This window comes from Mercenaria mercenaria, chromosome 15 (genome assembly GCF_021730395.1).
Source record: "Mercenaria mercenaria strain notata chromosome 15, MADL_Memer_1, whole genome shotgun sequence".
Classification (NCBI taxonomy): Eukaryota; Metazoa; Mollusca; class Bivalvia; order Venerida; family Veneridae; genus Mercenaria; species Mercenaria mercenaria.
In genome coordinates, this window is record NC_069375.1 from 22,153,756 (window position 1) to 22,178,397 (window position 24,642).

Genomic DNA, 24,642 nt, shown 5'->3' on the forward strand with positions numbered 1-24,642 from the left:
ACCATTTGACTTGTTTTTAGCTCACATGTCACAAAGTGACAGTGTGAGCTTTTGTGATCGTGCAGCGTCCGTCGTCCGTCCGTGCGTCCGTCCGTGCGTAAACTTTTGCTTGTGACCTCTCTAGAGGTCACATTTTTCATGGGATCTTTATGAAAGTTGGTCAGAATGTTCATCTTGATGATATCTAGGTCAAGTTCGAAACTGGGTCAGGTGCCTTCAAAAACTAGGTCAGTAGGTCAAATAATAGAAAAACCTTGTGACCTCTCTAGAGGCCATAATTTTCATGGGATCTGTGTGAAAGTTGGTCTGAATATTCACCTTGATGATATCTAGGTCAAGTTCGAAAGTGGGTCAGCTGCGGGCAAAAACTAGGTCATTAGGTCTAAAAATAGAAAAACCTTGTGACCTCTGTAGAGGTCATACTTTTGAATGGATCTTCATGAAAATTGGTCAGAATGTTCACCTTGATGATATCTAGGTCAAGTTTGAAACTGGGTCACGTGCCATCAATAACTAGGTCAGTAGGTCAAATAATAAAAAAACCTTGTGACCTCTCTAGAAGCCATATTTTTCATGGGATCTTTATGAAAGTTGGTCAGAATGTTCATCTTGATGATATCTAGGTCAGAGTCAAAATTGGGTCACGTGCGGTCAAAAACTAGGTCAGTAGGTCTAAAAATAGAAAAACCTTGTGACCTCTCTAGAGGCCATATTTTTCACATGATCTTCATGAAATTGGTCAGAATGTTTCATCTTGATGATATCTAGGTCAAGTTCGAAACTGGGTCACGTGCCTTCAAAAACTAGGTCAGTAGGTCAAATAATAAAAAAAACCTTGTGACCTCTCTAGAGGCCATACTTTTGAATGGATCTTCATGAAATTGGTCAGATGTTCATCTTGATGATGTCTAGGTCAGGTTCAAAACTGGGTCACGTGCCATCAATAACTAGGTCAGTAGGTCAAATAATGAAAAAACATTGTGACCTCTCTAGAGGCCATATTTTTCATGGGATCTGTATGAAAGTTGGTCTGAATGTTCATCTTGATGATATCTAGATCAATTTCGAAACTGGGTCAGCTGCGGTCAAAAACTAGGTCATTAGGTCTAAAAATAGAAAAAGCTTGTGACCTCTCTAGAGGCCATACTTTTGAGTGGATCTTCATGAAAATTTGGTCAGAATGTTCATCTTGATGATATCTAGGTCAAGTTTGAAACTGGGTCACGTGCCATCAATAACTAGGTCAGTAGGTCAAATAATGAAAAAACCTTGTGACCTCTCTAGAGGCCATATTTTTCATGGGATCTGTATGAAAGTTGGTCTGAATGTTCATCTTGATGATATCTAGGTCAGATTCAAAACTGGGTCACATGAGCTCAAAAACTAGGTCACTATGTCAAATAATAGAAAAAAAACGACGTCATACTCAGTTCAAAACTGGGTCATGTTGGGACAGGTGAGCGATTCAGGACCATCATGGTCCTCTTGTTTATTTGTGTAACACAACATGGCATGAGTTTCGTAACAGTGCAAGTCATTGTTTCCCAACACTTAGACCTAATGCCCTACTCTGTACAGATGCATCAAAGGGTTTACCAAGATTTAGACATTATGTTTTTCTGGGAAGACAATAATGTCTTACATTTTGAATTAAATACCAATTAATTGCAACTTTTTGCTAAGAAAAATAACTTAAAACTGTCAAATTCATTAAGAATAATTTGAATAAAACTCTCATAAATTAAGATATACTGTCATCACAACACAAGTCTTTTGAGAATTTTATGATTGATAAATAACTCTCAAGGCCATATGCAGGATTTTCTTGAATATATGAGCCGTGCCATGAGAAAACCAACGTAGTGGGTATGCGACCAGCATGGATCCAGACCAGCCTGCGCATCCACGCAGTCTGGTCAGGCTCCAAGCTGTTCGCTTTTAAAGCCTATTGGAATTGGAGAAACTGTTAGCGAACAGCATGGATCCTGACCAGACTGCGCGGATGCGCATGCTGGTCTGGATCCATGCTGGTCGCATACCCACTATGTTGGTTTTCCCATGGCACGGCTCATTATTATATTAGATCATGTGTTCCAGTTAAGTAATATAGATCAATTTACTAACCTTCTCTTTCCTTCTTACGGGCTGTTCAGTTTGTGTCTCTGTGGTGTTTTGTTTTTCTTGCCCATCATGAACATTACATTTCTCATCATGATGTTCACTAGGCATTTCATGTGTCTTTGGTAAATCACCAGCATTGTCCACACTGGCTTCTGAGGTTTTATGGTCTTCAGTTGTAGTGTCATTGGTCTTTGGTGCATTTTCAGTTTGACTGACATGGGTTTCAGAAGTTTGTGTAGTGTCTGTATCTTCCTTTATTACCAATTCACATGGTGTGTTCTTTCCACTTAATTCAATTTCATTCATTTTAGAACCTGAAATTTCATCAGATGCTTCTATACTTGTTTCTTCCTGGTTTCCAATAACTTCTTTTGGTTCACTTTCCACACTACTTTCAGGAGCTTCGGTAGTTACAGCTACTTCATGAACATCATCAGCCACAGTCTTATCGCTGACTAATTCACTTCTTGTATCTTCATCACACATTTCATTAACCACTGAATCACATTCATCTGCTTCTATTACAATTCCTTGTAAATCATTTATCACTTCTTTTATAAAGTTTTGAATTTTCTCTCTATCAATAATTCCTTCATCAACATTATGTTCTACTTCCTTATTACCCTCCAAAGACTCATTCTCCAAATCAGCTGTACAATTTGCTTCAGTATCTGTGGAACATTTCTCACTTTTTGGATCAAGTTTAAAGTCTAAACCTTGACTTTCGTTGCCTTTATCTCTTGTTTCCTCACTGTCAGGACTTTCATTATCCAAATTATTCTCCTTTGTTTCTGACTCTGCCTCAATGGTTGTATCTACAGCATCCATGCCGGTATCCAAATTCTCTTTACTTGCATTCTCTACTTGTTTTGTGCCTTTTGTTGATTCATGTGCATTGTCATTTACATTTTCATCTGGACACCCTTCTTTTTGTGTAGGATTTAAATTTTCATTATCTAACGTTTCTTTTACATTGTTATTCTCTAATTCTCCCTCCTCAGACTGATCAAGCTCTTTCACATTCTGTTCTATATTACCATCTACATCTGTCTCCAAACCTTTGCTTTCCAAATTATTACCCATGTCACTTTTATCTTCAGGACCAGATGTACTGTTTCCTTCGAGAAATTCACCTTCACTGGTATTTGTATTCTCTACAATGTCACTGCCATCTTTACCAATCTCCAAATTTATCTCTTCATTTAACTTTTCTGTATCCCCTTTGTGACCATTCATTAATTCCTGATCATTTTTCTCATTATTTCCACTCTCATCTAATCCATCACCTTTGTCAGTTTGACTATCCTTTTTATCAACACTTTCATCAAGATCCACTTCAGCATTCAAACCGTTTGTATAATCTTGACCTTCCAAGGACACGTCAATAATTTCATCAAAGTCAACTTTTGACTTAATATCTGAAACTAAATCTTTGCTGTTCATAAAGTGCCCTTGTTTATCCTTGTCTTCCGAATCTGCACATTTTCCTGTCTCCATTTTTGACAAAATACTCCACTTCTGAATTCATGTGTCATCGGATACCAGGTGTAAAAAATCATAAATATTAAAGAGTATCAGCTGGCGTGCTCACACGTCTGTTACATTGGATCGTCAATAAACTAATTGATTTTCTTGAGGAAAATTCAATACTTCTGTCTATTTATACCTGTATCTCCAGACCACTGAAATAATAATTGCACAAAATGTCAAACAGATATTACAGCTTGAAGTAAATGTTATTTCTATTAGATACTCAAAATAAATTGATCTTCTTTATGGACTTACAAGACAAAATCTGAGCTTTTTAATTACAAAGATTAATGTTAGTCAATTACCTAAAAGCTTAACTTTTAAATTTCTTAAGACAATAAAAGTGGAGATAGTAATGGCGATGATGATGATGATGATGATGATGATAAAGAAAAAATTCTCAAATGACATAATATATCTACATTGCCTTATTATACAGTTTTTACATGTATTCAGCCATGACTGAAAAACAAGTGTTTGCAAATTCATGGCCTCAGAACTCTACTGCTTAAACTGATGTTGTGGCTTGTATTATGATGACAACAGAGATCTAGAAACCCACAGCAGTTGCTGACTATCTTGAAAATGAAGAGGGGAAGCTTTACTGTTACATTTTCTGGTCCTTCTGGATCATGGAGAATATTCCATTTTACTGTATCAAAATTCTACCTAATCCAGTGCTAGGAGGTGTGAGGTCATGTTGCACATTCAATTACCCCTCATGAACACTCTGTCATACAGAGTCTGCTGTTATTTTGACTGTTTGCATAATATGCTTCCAAAGGATCTTCTATTCTTTTTACATGGCTTTGACATATCTAGGTTTTCAAGAGCCGGTAACAGGTAAATGATCAACACTGATGATAACAATGATGAAAATGATCTTGAGGCTGCTGATGATGATTTATGCAGAGGCGTTTGTTTATATTTTGTTTATTTACAGTTAGATGGAGCTCTTCTGAGCAGAACCTCAATGCTGAAAATAGTATACAGTTATTTCATAGCTATTCAGGGAACAGTCGAGCTATTTTCCCAATGTAGAGGGGGGGGGGGGGGCAAAATAACCAATAGGCCAAGAGGAGCTGCTTTAAATGCTGTTCCCAAAGTCAAAGGCTAATAGTTTTGACTAAAAGTGCCAATAAAATATATATTTTACAACCTACTCCTAAAAAAGGTTTAATACCTGAGATTTAATTCTAAAGGAAATCTGGGTAATAACTGTTGATAAACCTAACAGGCATAAATAAAAGAAACTCTGACACTTCAGATCCATTTTGATACAGTTTCTTGATTTTATCTTCGTCAGAGACCTTTTCCACAAAACATTTTTACATTTACTTCAAGAAAATGAAAAGAAAAAAGGGTGTTGAATAGTATTTAGCAGTGAAATGCATGTCAACTGAAGTCAGGTACCCTCATATTGCTGCATTTCAAAAAGCAGTCTGCAGAATAAACACCCTAATTTTGTTTTCAAGTAAACAAGTTGAAAACATGCGAATATAAGCAAGAAAAGTGTCTTATTAAATGTAAATTACATTCCATGAGTAAAAAAATGCCCATTTGAACAAATGCGCTAGAATAAGAAAAATTAGGAACAATTTATTAGGGATCGACTTTTTCGAATACACAATGGAAGCATATTTTTGACCAAATTACTGCTATATGACCTAAAAGTGCTATGATCGCTGTCAATTAAATCGTTATTAAGACACGTCACATGGGATTGTTTAGCCCATCTCTGTTTTGCATATGCTACTGTTCATCAGAGAGGGCAACAGTTAAAAGTATATCAACCCTCACACAAGAATGACAAGAGCCGTGCCATGAGAAAACCAACATAGTGGGTATGCGACCAGCATGGATCCAGACCAGCCTGCGCATCCGCGCAGTCTGGTCAGGTTCCATGCTGTTCGCTTTTAAAGCCTATTGGAATTGGAGAAACTATTAGCGAACAGCATGGATCCTGACCAGACTGCGCGGATGCGCAGGCTGGTCTGGATCCATGCTGGTCGCATACCCACTATGTTGGTTTTCCCATGGCACGGCTCACAACATTAGTGAGAAACAGTAAAAAATGATGAATTACTATTTATATAGAGCATTAGGTTATAAAAACTACATTTCTCTTAAAATTAATTCTCTTAAATATGTTTTCTTTAAATTAAAGCAAAACATTCATCATCATGGGAACTGTATTACTTTATTCAACAATTAACATTTCATGCATAGCTGCATTTTGAATGCAGTACTATCAATTATGTCAATCAATTACCAACAAAATTGATGATCAACCTAGACACTGTACACAGTAAAAACTATTCATAACTGTCAGAGGGTACCTTAAACTGCTCACGCTGTTGTAAGTACTGAATAAAATTTGGACTTGTAAGTGGGCGTACATAAATCTATTTTCTTTTATATATATGCCCTTGACTTCATAATTTCAAAAGGATTTGAGCCTTAGTGCTCGGCACAAGTGATGCATGATTTTCTGCTCTTTGACTAGCCACATAATACTAAAGTTTATTTCAAAATTTCTTTGTGTATTCTAAAACTGTCATTAAAACTAACATAAAAATTTAATCTAAAATCTTATTGACAAAATGGAAAACCTACTACCTGTTTTTGTTTCAAAATTATCAAACATTACATTATGCAACCGGAATACCAAGTATCAGATGAAATATGTCATATCTTCATTGTATCAGTGTTAAAACTATTTAATTTAGCTAATTACATACATGTTCCGCATCAAAAAAGTTATGCAACATTGCCTGCAGCGGTTTTATACGAAGAAAACATGCTTGTCAAGTTTTAACATGCTTCATAACAAAATTTACACCCTTACATAGGATGGTCACAATAGGCACATTTTATTCTTGTTAAAGATGGTTAATTAGATTTTTGTTAAGTAATGAATTTACAATGGATCTAACTCTATGTAATGTGTCTTTCGTTCCTTCAATAAATCTTAACAAAATATACAAAAAAATTAAAAGTTTCGAGACATATTGCTTAAATGTGACTGACCGGCTTCACAGTTTCATCATAACTGAACTTAAAAACAACCTTATTGAACCTTTATCAACTTTTTGTACCAGGTTTTTCCCCTCATCAAATTTTGACTACTTCGGAATGTTTCTTTTTTTCTTTATCATATTTTATTATTGGATTTTTATAACTTCCTCTCCAGAACAGTAAACAATTGTGAAAATTATTCTAGCCTATGTACATAAGACATTGCATGTTTCGACACAGGAGCCAAGAAACCAAAAACCGCAATAAAACATTACATGACTAATGCTCCTAGATATACATCTAAATATCTAACTGCTATAAAATGACATGAAGTTGTAGAAATGATAATATCTGTAAGCAAATAAAACTTTTTCTGCATGAAACGTTTGCACCTAATGTGATCCGGGTTACTGCATTTCTATTAAATTGTTGCTAGTGAGAAACTTTCATTTTTAATTGCTGTTTGTCATAAATGTGGTTATTTTAGAAAATATTTTTGAGACTTGCTGCATTTTTACTCTTGTTTGCCTTTTCCCTAAAGTCATCTTTTCAGTGACTAAAACTTTGGCCACCTCAGAACATACCTGTGCAATATAACTAATCTTTATGTTTGATATAGATCTAGCATTTCTGTTATTTATTCATTTATGGGTAGTCAGTTAATCTACCCTGTGTTCCTGCATTCTGTACCAGTACTCACTTGTTCTCTGCAAGTAATTAACATATTTTTTCTGACTGTCACAGTGGTCTCAACCAGGGATCACACTTGCAAACTACAAGATAACCTAAGAGAATATTTGCCTCACCCGAGGGATTGTACTTGCAAACTACAAGACAGCCTAAGCAAATATTTGCCTCACCCAGGGATCATACTTGCAAACTACAAGACAGCCTAAGCAAATATTTGCCTCACCCGAGGGATTGTACTTGCAAACTACAAGACAGCCTAAGCAAATATTTGCCTCACCCAGGGATCATACTTGCAAACTACAAGACAGCCTAAGCAAATATCTGCCTCACCCGAGGGATTGTACTTGCAAACTACAAGACAGCCTAAGCAAATATTTGCCTCACCCAGGGATCATACTTGCAAACTACAAGACAGCCTAAGCAAATATTTGCCTCACCCGAGGGATTGTACTTGCAAACTACAAGACAGCCTAAGCAAATATTTGCCTCACCCAGGGATCATACTTGCAAACTACAAGACAGCCTAAGCAAATATTTGTCTCACCCAGGGATCATACTCGCAAACTACAAGACAGCCTAAGCAAATATTTGCCTCACCCAGGGATCGTACTCGCAAACTACAAGACAGCCTAAGAGAATATTTGCCTCACCCAGGGATCATACTTGCAAACTACAAGACAGCCTAAGCAAATATTTGCCTCACCCAGGGATCATACTTGCAAACTACAAGACAGCCTAAGCAAATATTTGCCTCACCCAGGGATCATACTTGCAAACTACAAGACAGCCTAAGCAAATATTTGCCTCACCCAGGGATCATACTTGCAAACTACAAGACAGCCTAAGCAAATATTTGTCTCACCCAGGGATCATACTCGCAAACTACAAGACAGCCTAAGCAAATATTTGCCTCACCCAGGGATCATACTTGCAAACTACAAGACAGCCTAAGAGAATATTTGCCTCACCCGTGGGATTGTACTCGCAAACTACAAGACAGCCTAAGCAAATATTTGCCTCACTCGAGGGATTGTACTTGCAAACTACAAGACAGCCTAAGCAAATATTTGCCTCACCCAGGGATCATACTTGCAAACTACAAGACAGCCTAAGCAAATATTTGCCTCACCCAAGGATCATACTTGCAAACTACAAGATAACCTAAGCAAATATTTGCCTCACCCGAGGGATTGTACTTGCAAACTACAAGACAGCCTAAGCAAATATTTTCCTCACCCAGGGATCACACTTGCAAACTACAAGATAACCTTAGAGAATATTTGCCTCACCCGAGGGATTGTACTTGCAAACTACAAAACAGCCTAAGCAAATATTTGCCTCACCCAGGGATCATACTTGCAAACTACAAGACAGCCTAAGCAAATATTTGCCTCACCCGAGGGATTGTACTTGCAAACTACAAGACAGCCTAAACAAATATTTGCCTCACCCAGGGATCATACTTGCAAACTACAAGACAGCCTAAGCAAATATTTGCCTCACCCGAGGGATTGTACTTGCAAACTACAAGACAGCCTAAGCAAATATTTGCCTCACCCAGGGATCATACTTGCAAACTACAAGACAGCCTAAGCAAATATTTGCCTCACCCAGGGATCATACTTGCAAACTACAAGACAGCCTAAGCAAATATTTGTCTCACCCAGGGATCATACTCGCAAACTACAAGACAGCCTAAGAGAATATTTGCCTCACCCAGGGATCATACTCGCAAACTACAAGACAGCCTAAGCAAATATTTGCCTCACCCAGGGATCATACTCGCAAACTACAAGACAGCCTAAGAGAATATTTGCCTCACCCAGGGATTGTACTCGCAAAGTACAAGACAGCCTAAGCAAATATTTGCCTCACTTGAGGGATTGTACTTGCAAACTACAAGACAGCCTAAGCAAATATTTGCCTCACTCAGGGATCATACTTGCAATCTACAAGACAGCCTAAGCAAATATTTGCCTCACCAAGGGATTGTACTTGCAAACTACAAGAAACTACAAATAACCAAGGCCTTGTTCAATTTAGTTCATTTGAGTTGAATATTACCAGAAAATCAGACACAAAGTATCCTGACTTGGATAAAAGTCTTTGTCACTAAGCAGGACAATGACAAACAGAAATGTGCTACTTAATTAATATTCATGACCTATTCATTACTGGTACTATATCTGGAAATAATTGTGCTGTTTATAGAGATAATTATTTAATAAGTAATTCATTAATGATCATGATCAGCTGGTCAATGGATATATGCACATACCCTCACCTAGTTAATATAATTAACTGTACATGTAATTATGCAAGCACTTGACAGTTTACAATACTTGCACTCAATATAAAAACACAAACTTCATAAAATAAAAACTTAAGAATTTTTTTTAAAACACTCTCAAGGACTGAAATAATTTTTTTCCATTATAAAATGTCTTCTTAAAAATCCTTTGGTCTGAACAATTATACTATGCATTAGTCTATATAACATGGCATCTGTCTCTCACAGTTGGATGTTGGGTGCGAATCCCAATCGGTTAGTCATCTCAGCTAGCATTTTGCAAAAAATAAAAAAAGTAACTTATTATGCTACATGGCTTTCAAGTACATTGCTAAAATATTGTAATAAGGATGTAATTATAAGAGCTCTTATCGTATTGCAAATATATTTGATTTTGTTATGTTATCTAATTAATTCAACCTTTACCCAACTAAATTTCTAAAATGGACTCCTCCGTCATTCAATTTGGGCAATACCATTTATTATTTGAAGGGGTGTTCACTAAAAATTACTGACTGAATAGTGAACTGTGCAGACTGATCTTGGTCTGCACTAGCCACAAAGGCAGAATCACTTGCCGCATGCAGACTAAAGGTAAAAGGTGTTATTCCTTGTGGAAGCCCCGAGTCATGATAAAAAACAGTAAACAGCACTTAAAAACAATCTAAATTACACGAAGAATGGAGCTATCAATCATATTGTTTCAAATGTGGTTAACAATCTCAACAATAACATTCTGTTTTATCTGAAGGACAATAAGAGATATGTAACACAACAACTCTAGTAACATTACTCCCTTTGTACAGGACGGAAATACAAAAAATACATGAAATTAAAACCATGTAATATTATATACTCATAGATATATTTAATAACACTTTGCCACTTTATTGCTGCGAGCAACAGATTTAAACTCTACACAGTAAAACAATTTAATTTCCATGACATGAATTCACCGATTTCAAATTTCAAATATAAAATGTGCAGAACTACTTTTTGTTCATGGATTGACAAAACCGTGAAATCCATAAAAAATAGTCCCCAATGAATATTAATGATATCACAGGACTGGCTTATTTATCTTAAATTAGCTACTAACCCTTATCATGCTGGAAACGATTGATTCTGCCTTTGCGACCTGTGTAGATCATGGTCAGCCTGCACATCCGTGCAGTCTGGTCAAGATCTGCACTGTTCGCCATTCAGGTAAGCACCACTTTTAACAGTTAATGGTACTGTCCAAACTGAAAGTGGGACAAGTTCATTATAGAAATTTAGCAAGGTAAGGGGCTTTAACTAATGTGATTCTTGTCAGTTGAATTCAACTTGCTGCATTTGAAATATACCTGAACACTGTCACAGAATATTATGTCCCATGCTGAGTCATTTTTATTAAAACGCTACCCCACAAGGTGTTTTCTTCTTAATTCATGCCAAGTATTTCTAAAAACAGCCATAAAAACCATTGCTCTATAATTTTTGCAGTCTTATTTCCCACATTATAAAAGCAAGACAAGGGTGTGGTACAAAATTAATGTTAATCTTGTTTTGCATATCATAAAGCTCTTATTACATTGGTATGTGATTTGCATTTAGAATTCAGACATATTTAAAATTTGCTGCCTCAGTTTATGTCTTAACCCAGATCAAAAATAAATACCATAAAATGATACCAAAATCTGAACAAAAAATTTATCATCGATTCTAAACTAACTCGCTTTAATTAGATTGTATTTTCTAACTTTGGTATCCTTCAACCTTAACATTTTCAGCACAGTATACCAACAGTCTTATTTGACTAGACTGACTAATCCTATTAAATGCAATGCTGAAATAAATAAGGCCAATAGCAGTAATATAATGACATAAATACGGTAATATCAATACATTGTTAATTACCTTGACCAAACAAATTACTCCATTAACTGTCCACCATAAACTTTATGTCCACAGGCCTTCTATTGATGTCATTCTGCGAAAAAATAACAGAAAGTTTTTCAAAAATACATCACAAAAAAAATCTAATCCAGTCCAATGTTCTTCCAATATCACATTTCAAAATTCTAAAATAATGACTATTTTATTTGAACATTAAAGTGTATAAAGCTAAATTAATATGAATAAAATTTTATTTTCCATAACATATCTCCCGAGACATGCTCTTAAATCCATAGAAAACTTCCATCCATCCATCACTTTTTTTTCTAATTAACAAATTAAAAGAAATGACTAACCAATTCAATTTTATTGTGGTATTACTCCCACAAGAAAAAATTTCAAATCATTAAACTATTGTCCTGACCACACTATTCTTGTGCTAAATTATTTCTTAATAAAACCTCTTGTCTTAAAACCACACTGTACTTGATATGTCTAAAACCACACTGTACTTGATAAATAAGCACAAGTTTCCTCTTTCCTCAGAAGATAAAATCCATGTTTATACAGTCCATTAAATAAAACCAAATGTTAACATGTCTTTGTGTGTCACAGTGCAGCATAGCTACGTCACCAGTTACAGGTAAAAATACGACAACTGTAACTTGTAACGGCAAAATATACTGCCTTAAGAAAATATAAACACTTTAAAGCCCATTTCTACTATACACGTTAAAAGCATAATTCTTTCCACTTCACCAAATACCCTTTATTGCATGTAATGCGAAAATGGTAATTTAAATATTATTCAATTCGTCTTTGATTAAATAAACCTAAACATTTAATTAATATCCGAATGCTGAATTATGATTTCAATGGAGATAAATCTAAACTATTTTTTTAAATAGGGATTGAAACTAATTTCTCATTGGTCCCCTGGATAGTTTATCCATAATTAACCAGCAATTATAATGAGCTTTTTTTTTTTTATTTATTCCATCTTCTCTTAAAATAAAAACCTTTTTTTCTGAATTTTAGAGGGAGTATCTGTGGATGTGCATTGCAAGTATCAAAATATTTAAAGGGGTAATCAGATATTTTTTCAAGAAACAGATCCAAGATTGATTAAAATATACTACTTCTCTCAGCAAATTTAAGGAAACAAAAAGAAGCTTATCGAAAAAAATCTTTCTATTATAGCCACTATATGACTATAAAGTCGAGACTGCCTTAACGACTCTCTGAAATTAGCGACTCCCTGTCATATGCGACCCTATCTTATGCTCCAGACGCCATTTACTATAAAAATAGTCTGAACTAGAAATTCCTTTTGTAAGGTGAACTAGAAATTCCTTTTGTAAAAAAGCTCATGTCTCCCCCAATGCAAAGTTCTATAGGCAAGAAGTCAATAGGGGTCAGGAGCAAAAGTCAAAGAGACACTGATGGTTGGCTGCAATAGGGATCATCTACTTGGCATGTCCAGTCATCCCGCTAAATTTCAACACTACTGGCCTAGTGGTTCTCAAGTCACTGTTCAGGCTCCTGTGACCTTGACCTTTGATCAAGTGACCTCAAAATAAATAGGGGTCATCTACTCTGCATGTCCAATCATCCTATTATGTTTCAACATTCTAGATCAAGTGGTTCTCAAGTTATTTTCCAGAAATGATTTTACATGACCAGGCCCCTGTGACCTTGACCTTTAATAGACTGACCCCAAAATCAATAGGGGTCATCTACTCTGCATGTTCAATCATCCTATGAAGGTTTAACATTCTGGGTCAAGTGGTTCTCAAGTTATTGATCGGAAAATGTTTTCAATGTTCAGGCTCCTGTGACCTTGACCTTTAACAGAGTGACCCAAAAATCGATAGGGGTCATCTACTCTGCATGTTCAAGCATCCTATAAAGTTTCAACATTCTGGATCAAGAGGTTCTGAAGTTATTGATCGGAAATGGTTATCAATGTTCAGGCCCCTGTGACCTTGACCTTTAATAGAGTGACCCCAAAAACAATAGGGGTAATTTATTCTGCATGAACAATCATCCCTTTGAAGTTTCAACATTCTGGGTCTAGTGGTTCTCAAGTTACTGACCGGAAATGGTTTTCAATGTTCAGGCCCTGTGACCTTGACCTTTAACGGAGTGATTCCAAAATCAATAGGGGTCATCTACTTTACATGTACAATCATCCTAGGAAGTTTCAACATTCTGGGTCAAGTGGTACTCAAGTTATTGATTGGAAATGGTTTTCAATGTTTAGGCCCCTGTGACCTTGATCTTTGACGGAGTGACCCCAAAAACTATAAGGGTCATCTACTCTACATGACCAATCATCCTATGAAGTTTCAACATTCTGGGTCAAGTGGTTCTCTAGTTATTGATCGGAAATGGTTTTCAATGTTCAGGCCCCTGTGACCTTGACCTTTGACGGAGTGACCCAAAATCGATAGGGGTCATCTACTCTTCATGACAATCACCCTATTAAGTTTCAACATTCTGGGTCAAGTGGTTCTCTAGTTATTGATCGGAAATGGTTTTCAATGTTCAGGCCCCTGTGACCTTGACCTTTGACAGAGTGACCCCAAAAACAATAGGGGTCGTCTACTCTAGCAGCCCTACAACCCTATGAAGTTTGATGGTTCTAGGTCAAATGGTTCTCCAGTTATTGCTCAGAAATGAAGTGTGACGTACGGACAGACAGGGCAAAAACAATATGTCTCCCCCATAGGGGGGGGAGACATAATTAAGCAACCCCCTGTCTTACGCAACAAGCGACTCTGAAATACGGCTCCCGACTCGATCATTAGACCATTTTAAGCTACTTTGAAACCCTCCCTCACAAATTTTTACATGACAAAGTTACCGTTTGTTATCTCGCATGAAGTTGTTTGAGGCGAAAACTGATTTGTTTACAAAACAAGAGCACCGCCTTGCTGGTGCAGACGCTCATCTGATTTTTTTTGTCTCTGTACAATAGAAATATTGTCCTACCCATGATTTTCTAAGTCCAAAACGGGGCCATAATTCTGCAAAAAGCAATGTAGAGTTATGGTACTTGCAGAGTTGGCTTTTAATGGCCAATAACTGCTCTAAGCTTTAAAGCAATAGCTTTGACCGTCAAGGAGAAAAGTTGACTTGAACGCAAAACTTAACCAAGAAATCTGATATTTTCTAAGTCCAAAAGGGGCCATAATTCTTGCAAAAAGCAGGATGGAGTTATGTTTCTTGCTGTACAGGGTCAGCTTATGATGGTGAACAAGTGTTGCAAGTTTTAAAGCCATAGCTTTGATAGTTTAGGAGAAAAGCTGACCTAAACGCAAAACTTAACCAAGATATCTGAAATTTTCTAAGTTTAAAAGGGGCCATAATTCTTGCAAAAAGCAGGATGGAGTTATGTTTCTTGCTGTACATGGTCTGCTATTGATGGAGAACAAGTGTTGCAAGTTTCAAAGCAATAGCTTTGATAGTTTAGGAGAAAATTTGACCTGAACATAAAACTTAACCAGGCAACGCCAACGCCAACGTCGATCAAGTGATGACAATAACTCATCATTTTTTTTTCAAAAAATCAGATGAGCTAAAAATGGTCAATGAAAAACACAAAAAAGAACTGTTTTGACATTAGAACAGCGTGTTAAGGCACTAGAATTGCTGGATCTAGGAAAACCAGCATATAAAGTTGCTGAAGAATTTGGGTTTGAGGCATAAATTAACAATGTTCCTGATGAAACAAAAAGAAGACGGTACTTAAGTGGCAGGGGCCAGTTACGTATTCGGCCAGGTACGTCTTTTAAATAAAATAGATAGATTTACTTTAAAGGTATTTATATTCAACTGGTTATTTATGATGTTTATAGAACTAAGAATTTCTGTGTACGAGTAGTTATTGTGTAAAATAAATATGCGCTTGAATTGATTTTCCTAGCTCCGCATAGATGACTGGGTATAAATCTTACCTGAGGTAACGGAAGTCAGACGAAATGGAAACGGTCATCCATCCATTCAGATTCAGCCCTAATCTGCGGAAAAAGTAAACGGTTATGAGACACTTTTCTTCCCACCATTATTTTTGTCTGGTCATATGCTTTAAAATTATACATATGTTTTAGGTCAGTCATTTGCAGACAGTACAGGTCATGCAAGGTGTGCATTTTGCCTCAAAATTTAGAGTCCTGAAACCAGACTTTTACTCATTTTTATCACAGAAACAACAGAACCGGCAGGCTGAAAATGTCACATAATGAAGTGCTAAGTATATGCAATACATCTGCTCAACACTTTCCTGAAATTTCTCATTGGATTTTTTATGATTTTTTTCGCACTGGTATCAGCGCAGATTTGTGGAATTTTCAAATCTACTGTCCCTTGCCCCCATTAAGGAAACGGGATGCAGTCAATAAACAAACAAATATCACAGCACCATGCATTTATACACAAAGAAACAAATGAACATCAACCTCAGTGTGTAAATAGTTCCTCTGTATCTAGCTGAACATTTATATTTTAAAATCCCAATTACTGCTCACCTTTATTTTCTTGCCAAATCATGGTCTTAAACTTTAATGTTTTATCAACATCATATGAATGATGCAAACTATTTTAAATGTTTTATTTTATCAAAATTAAAGAAATAGTATTTAAACAATTGTCATTCATACCATAAAAGAGGCCTATATATAATTATATACTTAATTGAAAAACCAAGCAGATATATGTATATATGAAACAAGCGTCAGATGGTTGTGTGAGACTGTTTTAAGAGACTCCCGGTCATATGTGACCTTTTTTGTTGCTTCCCAAAGTCGGTCTCTTGAAACAGTCTCGACTGTATATAAAGTCTCGAAAATATGAGACAACTTGTCCAATCAAGAATCTGGCCATCAAACTGTATTTTCTCACCATTATCTAGCCATAGCTATGTATCATTAGAAAGGAAAGTAAAGTATTTTTCAGGTTTATCCTAACCCAGCAGGCTAGCATTCATCCTGCAGGACAAGCTACTTAGAATTTTCACTCATCGTGCTAATGAAAAATGAGGAAAACAATTTTTACTGACAGTGTTCGAGTCTGGGTAGCGGTGGGGGAAGGGAATGGCCTGAATTCTGTCTTGGAATATTGAGGGTCTTACTAATTTGTTCTCAATGCAGTATGGTAATTGAGAGGATACTATCAATTTTCAGAGTTTTGAGTAATTAAAGGGCCATAACTCCAGAGTAACTTGGACTTTCCAACTTATTATTGAATTTTGCCCCCAAAGAATGTCGATAAATATTCTGACCAAGTTTTTGAACAATGGATAAGAACTGCTCAAGCTGAAAAAATTGACAGCTGAAGAAACTTTCAGAGACAGTTACTGAATCATTGCTTTCACCATCAATGTATACCAACTGCACTCAATCCATATTTCGATCTCTATTCTAATATGCTTGACTCTGTTAAAACACACTTACGCTAGAATGACGTCACGTTAACGTGCGGTGAAGTCATGTTTTTGATGCGACCAAGAAAGAGCGCTACTATATTTTATCTACTGTTTTAGACATATGTTTAAGGACATATTAGAATCGAAATAATTTATTGTAAAATCGTGTTAAAACACTATTTATACACTTGGGCGGTAATATGTCGTATAAATAATTTCACACGGGCTGCACCCCTGTAAAATTATTACGCCCAACGTATAACTGCCCATCGTGCATAAATAGAGATAAAACACTCTTTTGCTACAAATTATTTCTTAATTAATGCTTGAAAAAAATCTTTTTAAAAATTCTCATGAAAAAATGCCAATTTCATGAATGAAAAAGAAAATCAAAAACAAGTCATATCAATAGTAATTTTAACCTGTTTATGAATCTAGAATTGCTTTAGGCTGGCTACATAACTATCCCTTCCTACACTTCAATTAAAATTCCCCATTATGTAAAAAAAACAATGTATACCCATACAGTACAAATATGAGCCTATATATAATTAAATAACAAAATCACAATAACAACAACAACCTAAATAAAATTTGACGTTTTATCATCTGGGTACTATGAACATGGTCTGTATATATTCCATCTTTAAAAGAAACTTTCAAATAAGGATAATAACAAAGGCAGTAACAATTTACTTATTATATCTCAAGTATATACAGGATATTTTTGTTTCAATGTAAGATCGCAATATATTTCACTGAGTGAACACCAAAATTCTGCAATATTTTCAGGAGTGGCATAACCACAAGTGAAAATGTAAATTACGGTTCTTAGTGAAATATATTTCAATCTTACATATAAAATAAATAAATTTTCTTTTTATTTCTTGATTATCTTAATGGTTTTAACCGCATTATATCCATTTTACCCGTGCAATGTCACGTGCATTGTGTCATGACGTCACAATGTCATGACATCATGATATCTATGTTGAAAAATTGTCAAACCGTTCTATGAAGCTTTCAGGTTTCTTTTACATTTTATTACAGAGGAGCGTATATCTTTATGCTCTTAGGTATAAATATATATATATATCTTTATACAAAGAATTTTCTATAATTAATATTCTTTTGCATTCAAATATAGTACCCTACCAGTGAAAAATAAAAATGATATTTTCACTGCCTAGAAACAGTGACAATATAGATTTTATTTCACTGATATAATTCAGTATTTCACTGAAAAGCATAAAATAAAAAACTTTATTCGATATTAATACCTTACATATTCTGCTGTAAATGTTTGTAATATCAAGTTGCTTCATTCATTTCAAACATTGTTTTCCACTATCAAATCTGTAATAATAATAATATAATAATATAGCATGAACAAAGGGTTGTTTAAAATCATTTTTGAATGTTTGTAATGTCTTTGATTGCTTAATCTCATCAGGTATTTTATTCTAAATATTAATGCTGAAGTACGAGAAGGAATCTTTACGTTTGATAGGATTTTTCCAAAGATTTTAATGTTATATCATTTTCTGATTATTTTTCAGTTCAAGCTCAACCTATACAAAAATGTAGGGCAATTTTGCTCACCTGAGTGACTCATAAATTTGAAAAACATGCAATAAACAAATAAAACACTGCGCACCTGCAAAGTACAGAATGTACTAGCCTTTGAAATTCAATCAAGTGTGTTAGATTTATGATGTAAACAAATATAGTTCATGATTTCCATAAAAACATTTCACTTTTGAAAAACAATTTTATTACAGCAAAACAGAACATCAGTCAATGCATGTCTAAAAAAAAAAAAGAAGAGCAATATAATTTGATTCCTTTTTAAAAATCTATGTTTTGGTAATGTCTTTGTTATTTTGATCTTTATAATTTTGTTAGGAAAGAATTGTATGAAATAAAAGCATCAAAACCTGAAACTAGAAATGTGTACACAGCACACAGCACACAGACGCCCATACAGCACACAGACACCCATACAGCACACAGATGCCCATACAGCACACAGACACCCATACAGCACACAGACGCCCATACAGCACACAGACGCCCATACAGCACACAGACACCCATACAGCACACAGACGCCCATACAGCACACAGCACACAGACGCCCATGCAGCACACAGACGCCCATACAGCACACAGACGCCCATGCTATGTGATAGTAGGGCACAGAAGTGGGAGTCCTGTGTGTCATGGTACTTTGACAATAGAACATGTATATTGTTGTTATCGACTTGAAAGAAACCATATCATACAAATGTATATATTTATTACACCTTTAAATGCGTAAATATTACATAGTCTTGTTACGATGAAGGTTCATACTAAGTTATCGGAATATCATTCTACGCATATAAAAATCAGACAAGAAAATTGAAAAAAAAATCTTTTGACTTCTAAGTCTGATCTTGGCCTTGGATTTTGGGTCTTGATTTTGACACATCATATCATTATGGTAATTGTTTGTGCTAAGCTATCTGAATATTCATCCATTCATACAAAAATTATCGATGCAAAATCTTTGACTTTAAAGGGATGACCTTGGCCATTCTACTGGTAGGTCTTGCACAAAACACAATTGCCTAGTCATGTTGAACTCTTCTGCCTTGTTATTTGAATATCCATTCATTTTAATATCAAAAGTTCAAGACAACACATGAAACAAGAGCTGTCTGTTGACAGCGCGCTTGACTATTCGAAGAACTGATGGAAGTATGGGGCCAAAATACTACCAAAGATTTTCAGACAAAAGAAGAAAAATAGATAAGACAAACAATGTACCTGTATTTGTGGATTTGGATAAGTCTTGCACTATATGGCAATGTGTGACCATGATGGTAAGCAAGTGTTCAAAGCCATATATCAAACTGTTTAGACAAAATATGGAATGGTATGCCAAACTTAACTAATTTCTATGTCAAAAAAGGGCCATAACTGAGCTAAAGTCTTTGTCCTAGTTGTGTAGTCTTGCCTACATATGTAGACTATGATGGTTAACAAGTGGTCAAAGTTTCAAAGCCATATGACAAACGGATTAGGCAAAATATGGACTGATATGAAAAATTTAACTGATTTCCAAGCCAAAAAGGGCCATAATTCAGTCAAAATAGTTGACAGAGTTATTCACTCTTGCCTACAGGAGATCATGACGATAAACAAGTGTTCAAAGTTTCAGAGCCACAATGTCAAATAGTTTTAACAAAATGCAGACTGGTACAAAAACTGAACCAATTTCCAAGTCCAAAATGGGCCATGATTCCGCCAAAATAGTTGACAGAGTTATGTACTCTTGCCTACAGATGGAAATCATGATTATAAACAAGAGTTTAAAGTTTCAAAGCCACATGTCAAATAGTTTTGACAAAACGTGGACTTGTACGAAAATTGTACCAATTTCCAAGTCCAAAAAGGGCCATAATTCAGCCAAAATAGTTGTACTCTTGCATACAGATAGATATTATTATAATAAAGAAGTGATAAAAGTTTCAAAGCCATATAACACAGTTTACACAAAATATGAACCGGTACGTTAAACTTAACCAAGATTTGTAAGTTAAAAGGGGCCATAATTCAGCCAAAATCCTTGATGGAGTTATGTACTCCTGCCTGAAACTGGACAAGGTGATGGTACACAAGCATTGAAAGTTTCAAAGCTTTATCTCAACAAGAAGGCCATGAAGGCCCTGTATCGCTCACCTGACCTACTGACCTAAAGATCAAAAGGATAGTTTCATAAAGATATGGTCATAAATGTGGCCTCTAAAGTGTTAACTAACTTTTCCTTTGATTTGACCTGGTGACCTAGTTTTTAATCCCACATGACCCAGATTCAAAACTGACCTAAAGATCATTAAGATTAACATTCTGACTAAATTTCATTAAGATACAGTCATAAATGTGGCCTCTAAAGTGTTAACAAGCTTTTCCTTTGATTTGACCCGGTGACCTAGCTTTTGATCCCACCTGACCCAGATTTGAACCTGACCTATAGATCATCAAGACAAACATTCTGACCAAGTTTCATTAAGATATGGTCATAAATGTAGCCTCTAGAGTGTTAACTAGCTTTTCCTTTGATTTGACCTGGTGACCTAGTTTTTGAACCTACATGACCCAGATTCAAACTGGACTTTGAGATCATCCAAGATTAACATTCTGACCAAGTTTCATGAAGATATAGTCATAAATGTGGCCTCTACAGTGTTAACAAGCTTTTCCTTTGATTTGACCTGGTGACCTGGTTTTTGACCCCAGATCACCCAATATCAAAATCATCCAAGATTTTATTGAGGGTAACATTCTGACCAAGTTTCATTAAGATCGGGCCAAAATTGTGACCTCTAAAGTGTGAACAAGTTTTTCCTTTGATGTGACCTGGTGACCTAGTTTTTAACCCTAGATGACCTTATATCGAACTTGTCCAAGATTTTATTGAGGGTAACATTCTGACCAAGTTTCATCAAGATTGGGTCAAAATTGTGACCTCTAGTGTGTTAACAAGCTTTTCCTTTGATTTGACCCCGTGACCTAGTTTTTGACCCCAGATCACCCAATATCAAAATCATCCAAGATTTTATTGAGGGTAACATTCTGACCAAGTTTCATTAAGATCGGGCCAAAATTGTGACCTCTAGTGTATTAACAAGTTTTTCCTTTGATCTGACCTGGTGACCTAGTTTTTGACCCCAGATGACCCAATATCGAACTTGTCCAAGATTTTATTGAGGGTAACATTCTGACTAAGTTTCATTTAGATGAGGCCAAAATTGTGACCTCTAGAGTGTTAACAGTCAAATTGTTGATGACGGCGATCACAAAAGCTCACCTTGAGCACTTTGTGCTCAGGCGAGCTAAAAAGTTTTGTCAAAATGTGAACTGGTACGAAAAACTTAACAAAGCTATGATGTCGGCACCGATGCCATGGTGAGTAGGATAGCTCTACTTCTAGTATAGTCAAACTGACAATGATGTAGTTTCTTTTACTTCCAAAATTAACTTTGACCTTTAAGGTCAAGGTATGGTTCTTAAAGTGGACATGTTGTATGGACAGTTCCAGTTTTTTGTAGATAAATTTCATGTAACTCCACCCCCTATTGTTATTCTATTTATACCAAGGTCAATTGCTCACAAGCGGTATTACAAACAGAACGCATGTGGTCTATTGTGTAAACCAGGTCAATCGTATTTGACAGTCCCGACAGTCTGTTTTATGTAAACATTAATGACTGACAGTTTTGGATCCGTCCATTGTAAAGGTGCATGTTTGTGCAAAGTCATTTGAATATCCATGCCTGCAATAAACAAGTTACACAGCAAACCAAAAAATACTCTAGGGTTATTGATCTTGGGTGTAGCATGACATCTTGTAATGGAAAATATTTGTGCCAAGTTTTTTGAATATCGATGCATGCATAAAATAGTTATAAAGTGGACATGTGATAATTATGATCATAAATTTTTGACCTTGACCTTTGAGCTAGGGGTCTGAATTTGCATGCGACAAATTGCTATTCCGTGATAATTATTTGTGCCAAGTTATGTCAAAATCTGTCAATGCATAACAAAGTTATCATCTGCACAAGATATTTTGCACACACTTATGTTTGCACGGAGATATTCACACAGATATGTCCCCTCTCTTTTAATGGCATGGGCATAAAAATGTTCAGCCATTTGGGATACAAAAAATCTATAACTTCTTCACATTTAGGACTTGCCAATTGGGAATACTGATCCTGGGTAACTAATTTTCATGGATTTCTTGGTTGAGTCAATCACCAACATTTAATCCCAGCAAACAAGTCAAATTCCCATTCTATGGTGTTGTAAAGTTGAAATCCACATTGCAAAATTCATATCCCTGCAAAGTGGCTGTATTGGTTAAATCCACAAAATTAGATGTTTTCACAGTATGCTTAAATATATTGCTTGTTGTTTGAATTCTTAAACAGGGAATTTATCAATATTCAGAAACTCCTCTGATACTCACTGTGTTGGTAGTGACTGAACTTGCATGATTAACAATGCTACACACCTACCAGTACCCGACACCTAAAACTTCAATGGCTTTCCATTGCAAACTTTGCTTATTTCAAAGGAACCTGCAAGGATACATTGGTATAAACAGTTTTAATTTCATGTTATGTATAAATATACTTACAATCATGTATTATCAATTTTGAAGACAGATTTGAATCTTATGCAAATTCATCTAAATTGAATCAATTATGTATCAAATATGCCATGTAAAATGATTGTTAACATGTACTTTTAATAACACAATGTCTTCAAAGAGATGTTACATACTTGTGGATAAATTTGACTGCTTGCCTCCAAAGTATTTATCAGTCTTGGCCTCATGTATATAGTACTGTTGAATTGACAATATCAAGAGTAAGTTAAATAAATGAATATCACAAGTCAAAAAGGGCCATAACTTTGCATACACAACAAAATTGAGTTACGGAACCTGTGCATTGCATGTCAGATCATCACTGTAAACAAGTGTGTGAAGTTTCAATCTATTCCTATAAGTGGTTACTTAGATACAAGCTCACCCACAAAAACTTAACCAGAAATTTCCAAGTCACTATAGCTGCATTACTTTGTAAAATACAAAACAGAGACATAAAATATGTATATTTCATGTTACACCATCACACTAAACAAGTGTGTAAAGTTTCAATCCATTCCCACAAGTACATACTGAGATACTAGCTTAAATACAAACACTAAACCAAAAATTTCCAAGTCAAGAAAGGGGGCTTAACTTTGTACAAATTGAAAACAGAGCAATGAAACCTGTGCACTGCAGGTTAGTTCTTCACAGTGTACAAGTATGTGAAGTTTCAATCTGTTCCTTCTAGTTGTTACTGAGAAATGCTTACAAGGTTGCTTTCAAAAGCATAAAGAGCAATTGCTTAGTCGAAAACAGGGCTTACCTTTGTAAAAGTGGCTAACAGTGTTATGGAACCTGTGGATTCATGTCTGACCATTGTAATTGAAGAATTGTCTATTCCCACTATTGGCTACTGAGATACAAGCTTACATACAAAAACTTAATAAAATCAGACGATGTCAAAGACAAATGGGTGATTGCAATAGCTCTAACTATTCTTCAAATAATTTAGCATAAAACAGAAATATGCAAAAATATTTTCCAACGAAAGTGTAAGAAATGAAACTTGATCCATTTCAAACTGAATACATTATTTACTATCTTGGGTAATAATCCATGTATGTTAAAAATCTATATGTGCAAAAATGAACAGGACCTGGTGTAACACACTAGTCACTCACCTAAACTGTAACTGGTGTAACTTAGTCACCCGAGCTGAAATTGGTGTAATCTAGTCATTTACCAGAGTTATCACTGGTGTAACCTAGTCACTCATCTAAGCTGTAACTGGTGAAATCTAGTCACTCATCTGAGCTGTAACAGGTGTAATCTAGTCACTCACCTGAACTGTAACTGGTGTAATCTAGTCACTCACCTGAGCTGTAACTGGAGTAATCTAGTCACTCATCTAAGCTGTAACTGGTGTAATCTAGTCACTCATCTGAGCTGTAACTGGAGTAATCTAGTCACTCATTTAAGCTGTAACTGGTGAAATCTAGTCACTCATCTGAGCTGTAACAGGTGTAATCTAGTCACTCACCT

General features: G+C 35.6%; 1 protein-coding gene across 3 annotated transcripts in view; it reads right to left on the minus strand.

The window, feature by feature from the left end:
* The window catches only part of LOC123548130 (myb-like protein D), a 56,276-nt gene extending 40,753 nt beyond the window's left edge, over positions 1 to 15,523 (minus strand). Inside the window, exons 1-3 of one of the 3 annotated variants that reach the window (XM_053524765.1) lie at positions 15,487 to 15,523; positions 11,549 to 11,621; positions 2,125 to 3,803 (exon numbers count right to left, since the gene is read on the minus strand). In XM_053524765.1, coding sequence (XP_053380740.1) covers positions 2,125 to 3,618 — 1,494 coding nt within the window. In that variant the 5' untranslated portion in view covers positions 3,619 to 3,803; positions 11,549 to 11,621; positions 15,487 to 15,523. Of the gene's footprint in view, positions 1 to 2,124; positions 3,804 to 11,548; positions 11,622 to 11,883; positions 12,191 to 15,486 lie in introns of those variants that run through there. The other 2 variants (XM_045335367.2, XM_045335375.2) reach the window with 2 other exon arrangements.
* Positions 15,524 to 24,642: the final 9,119 nt, after the last annotated feature.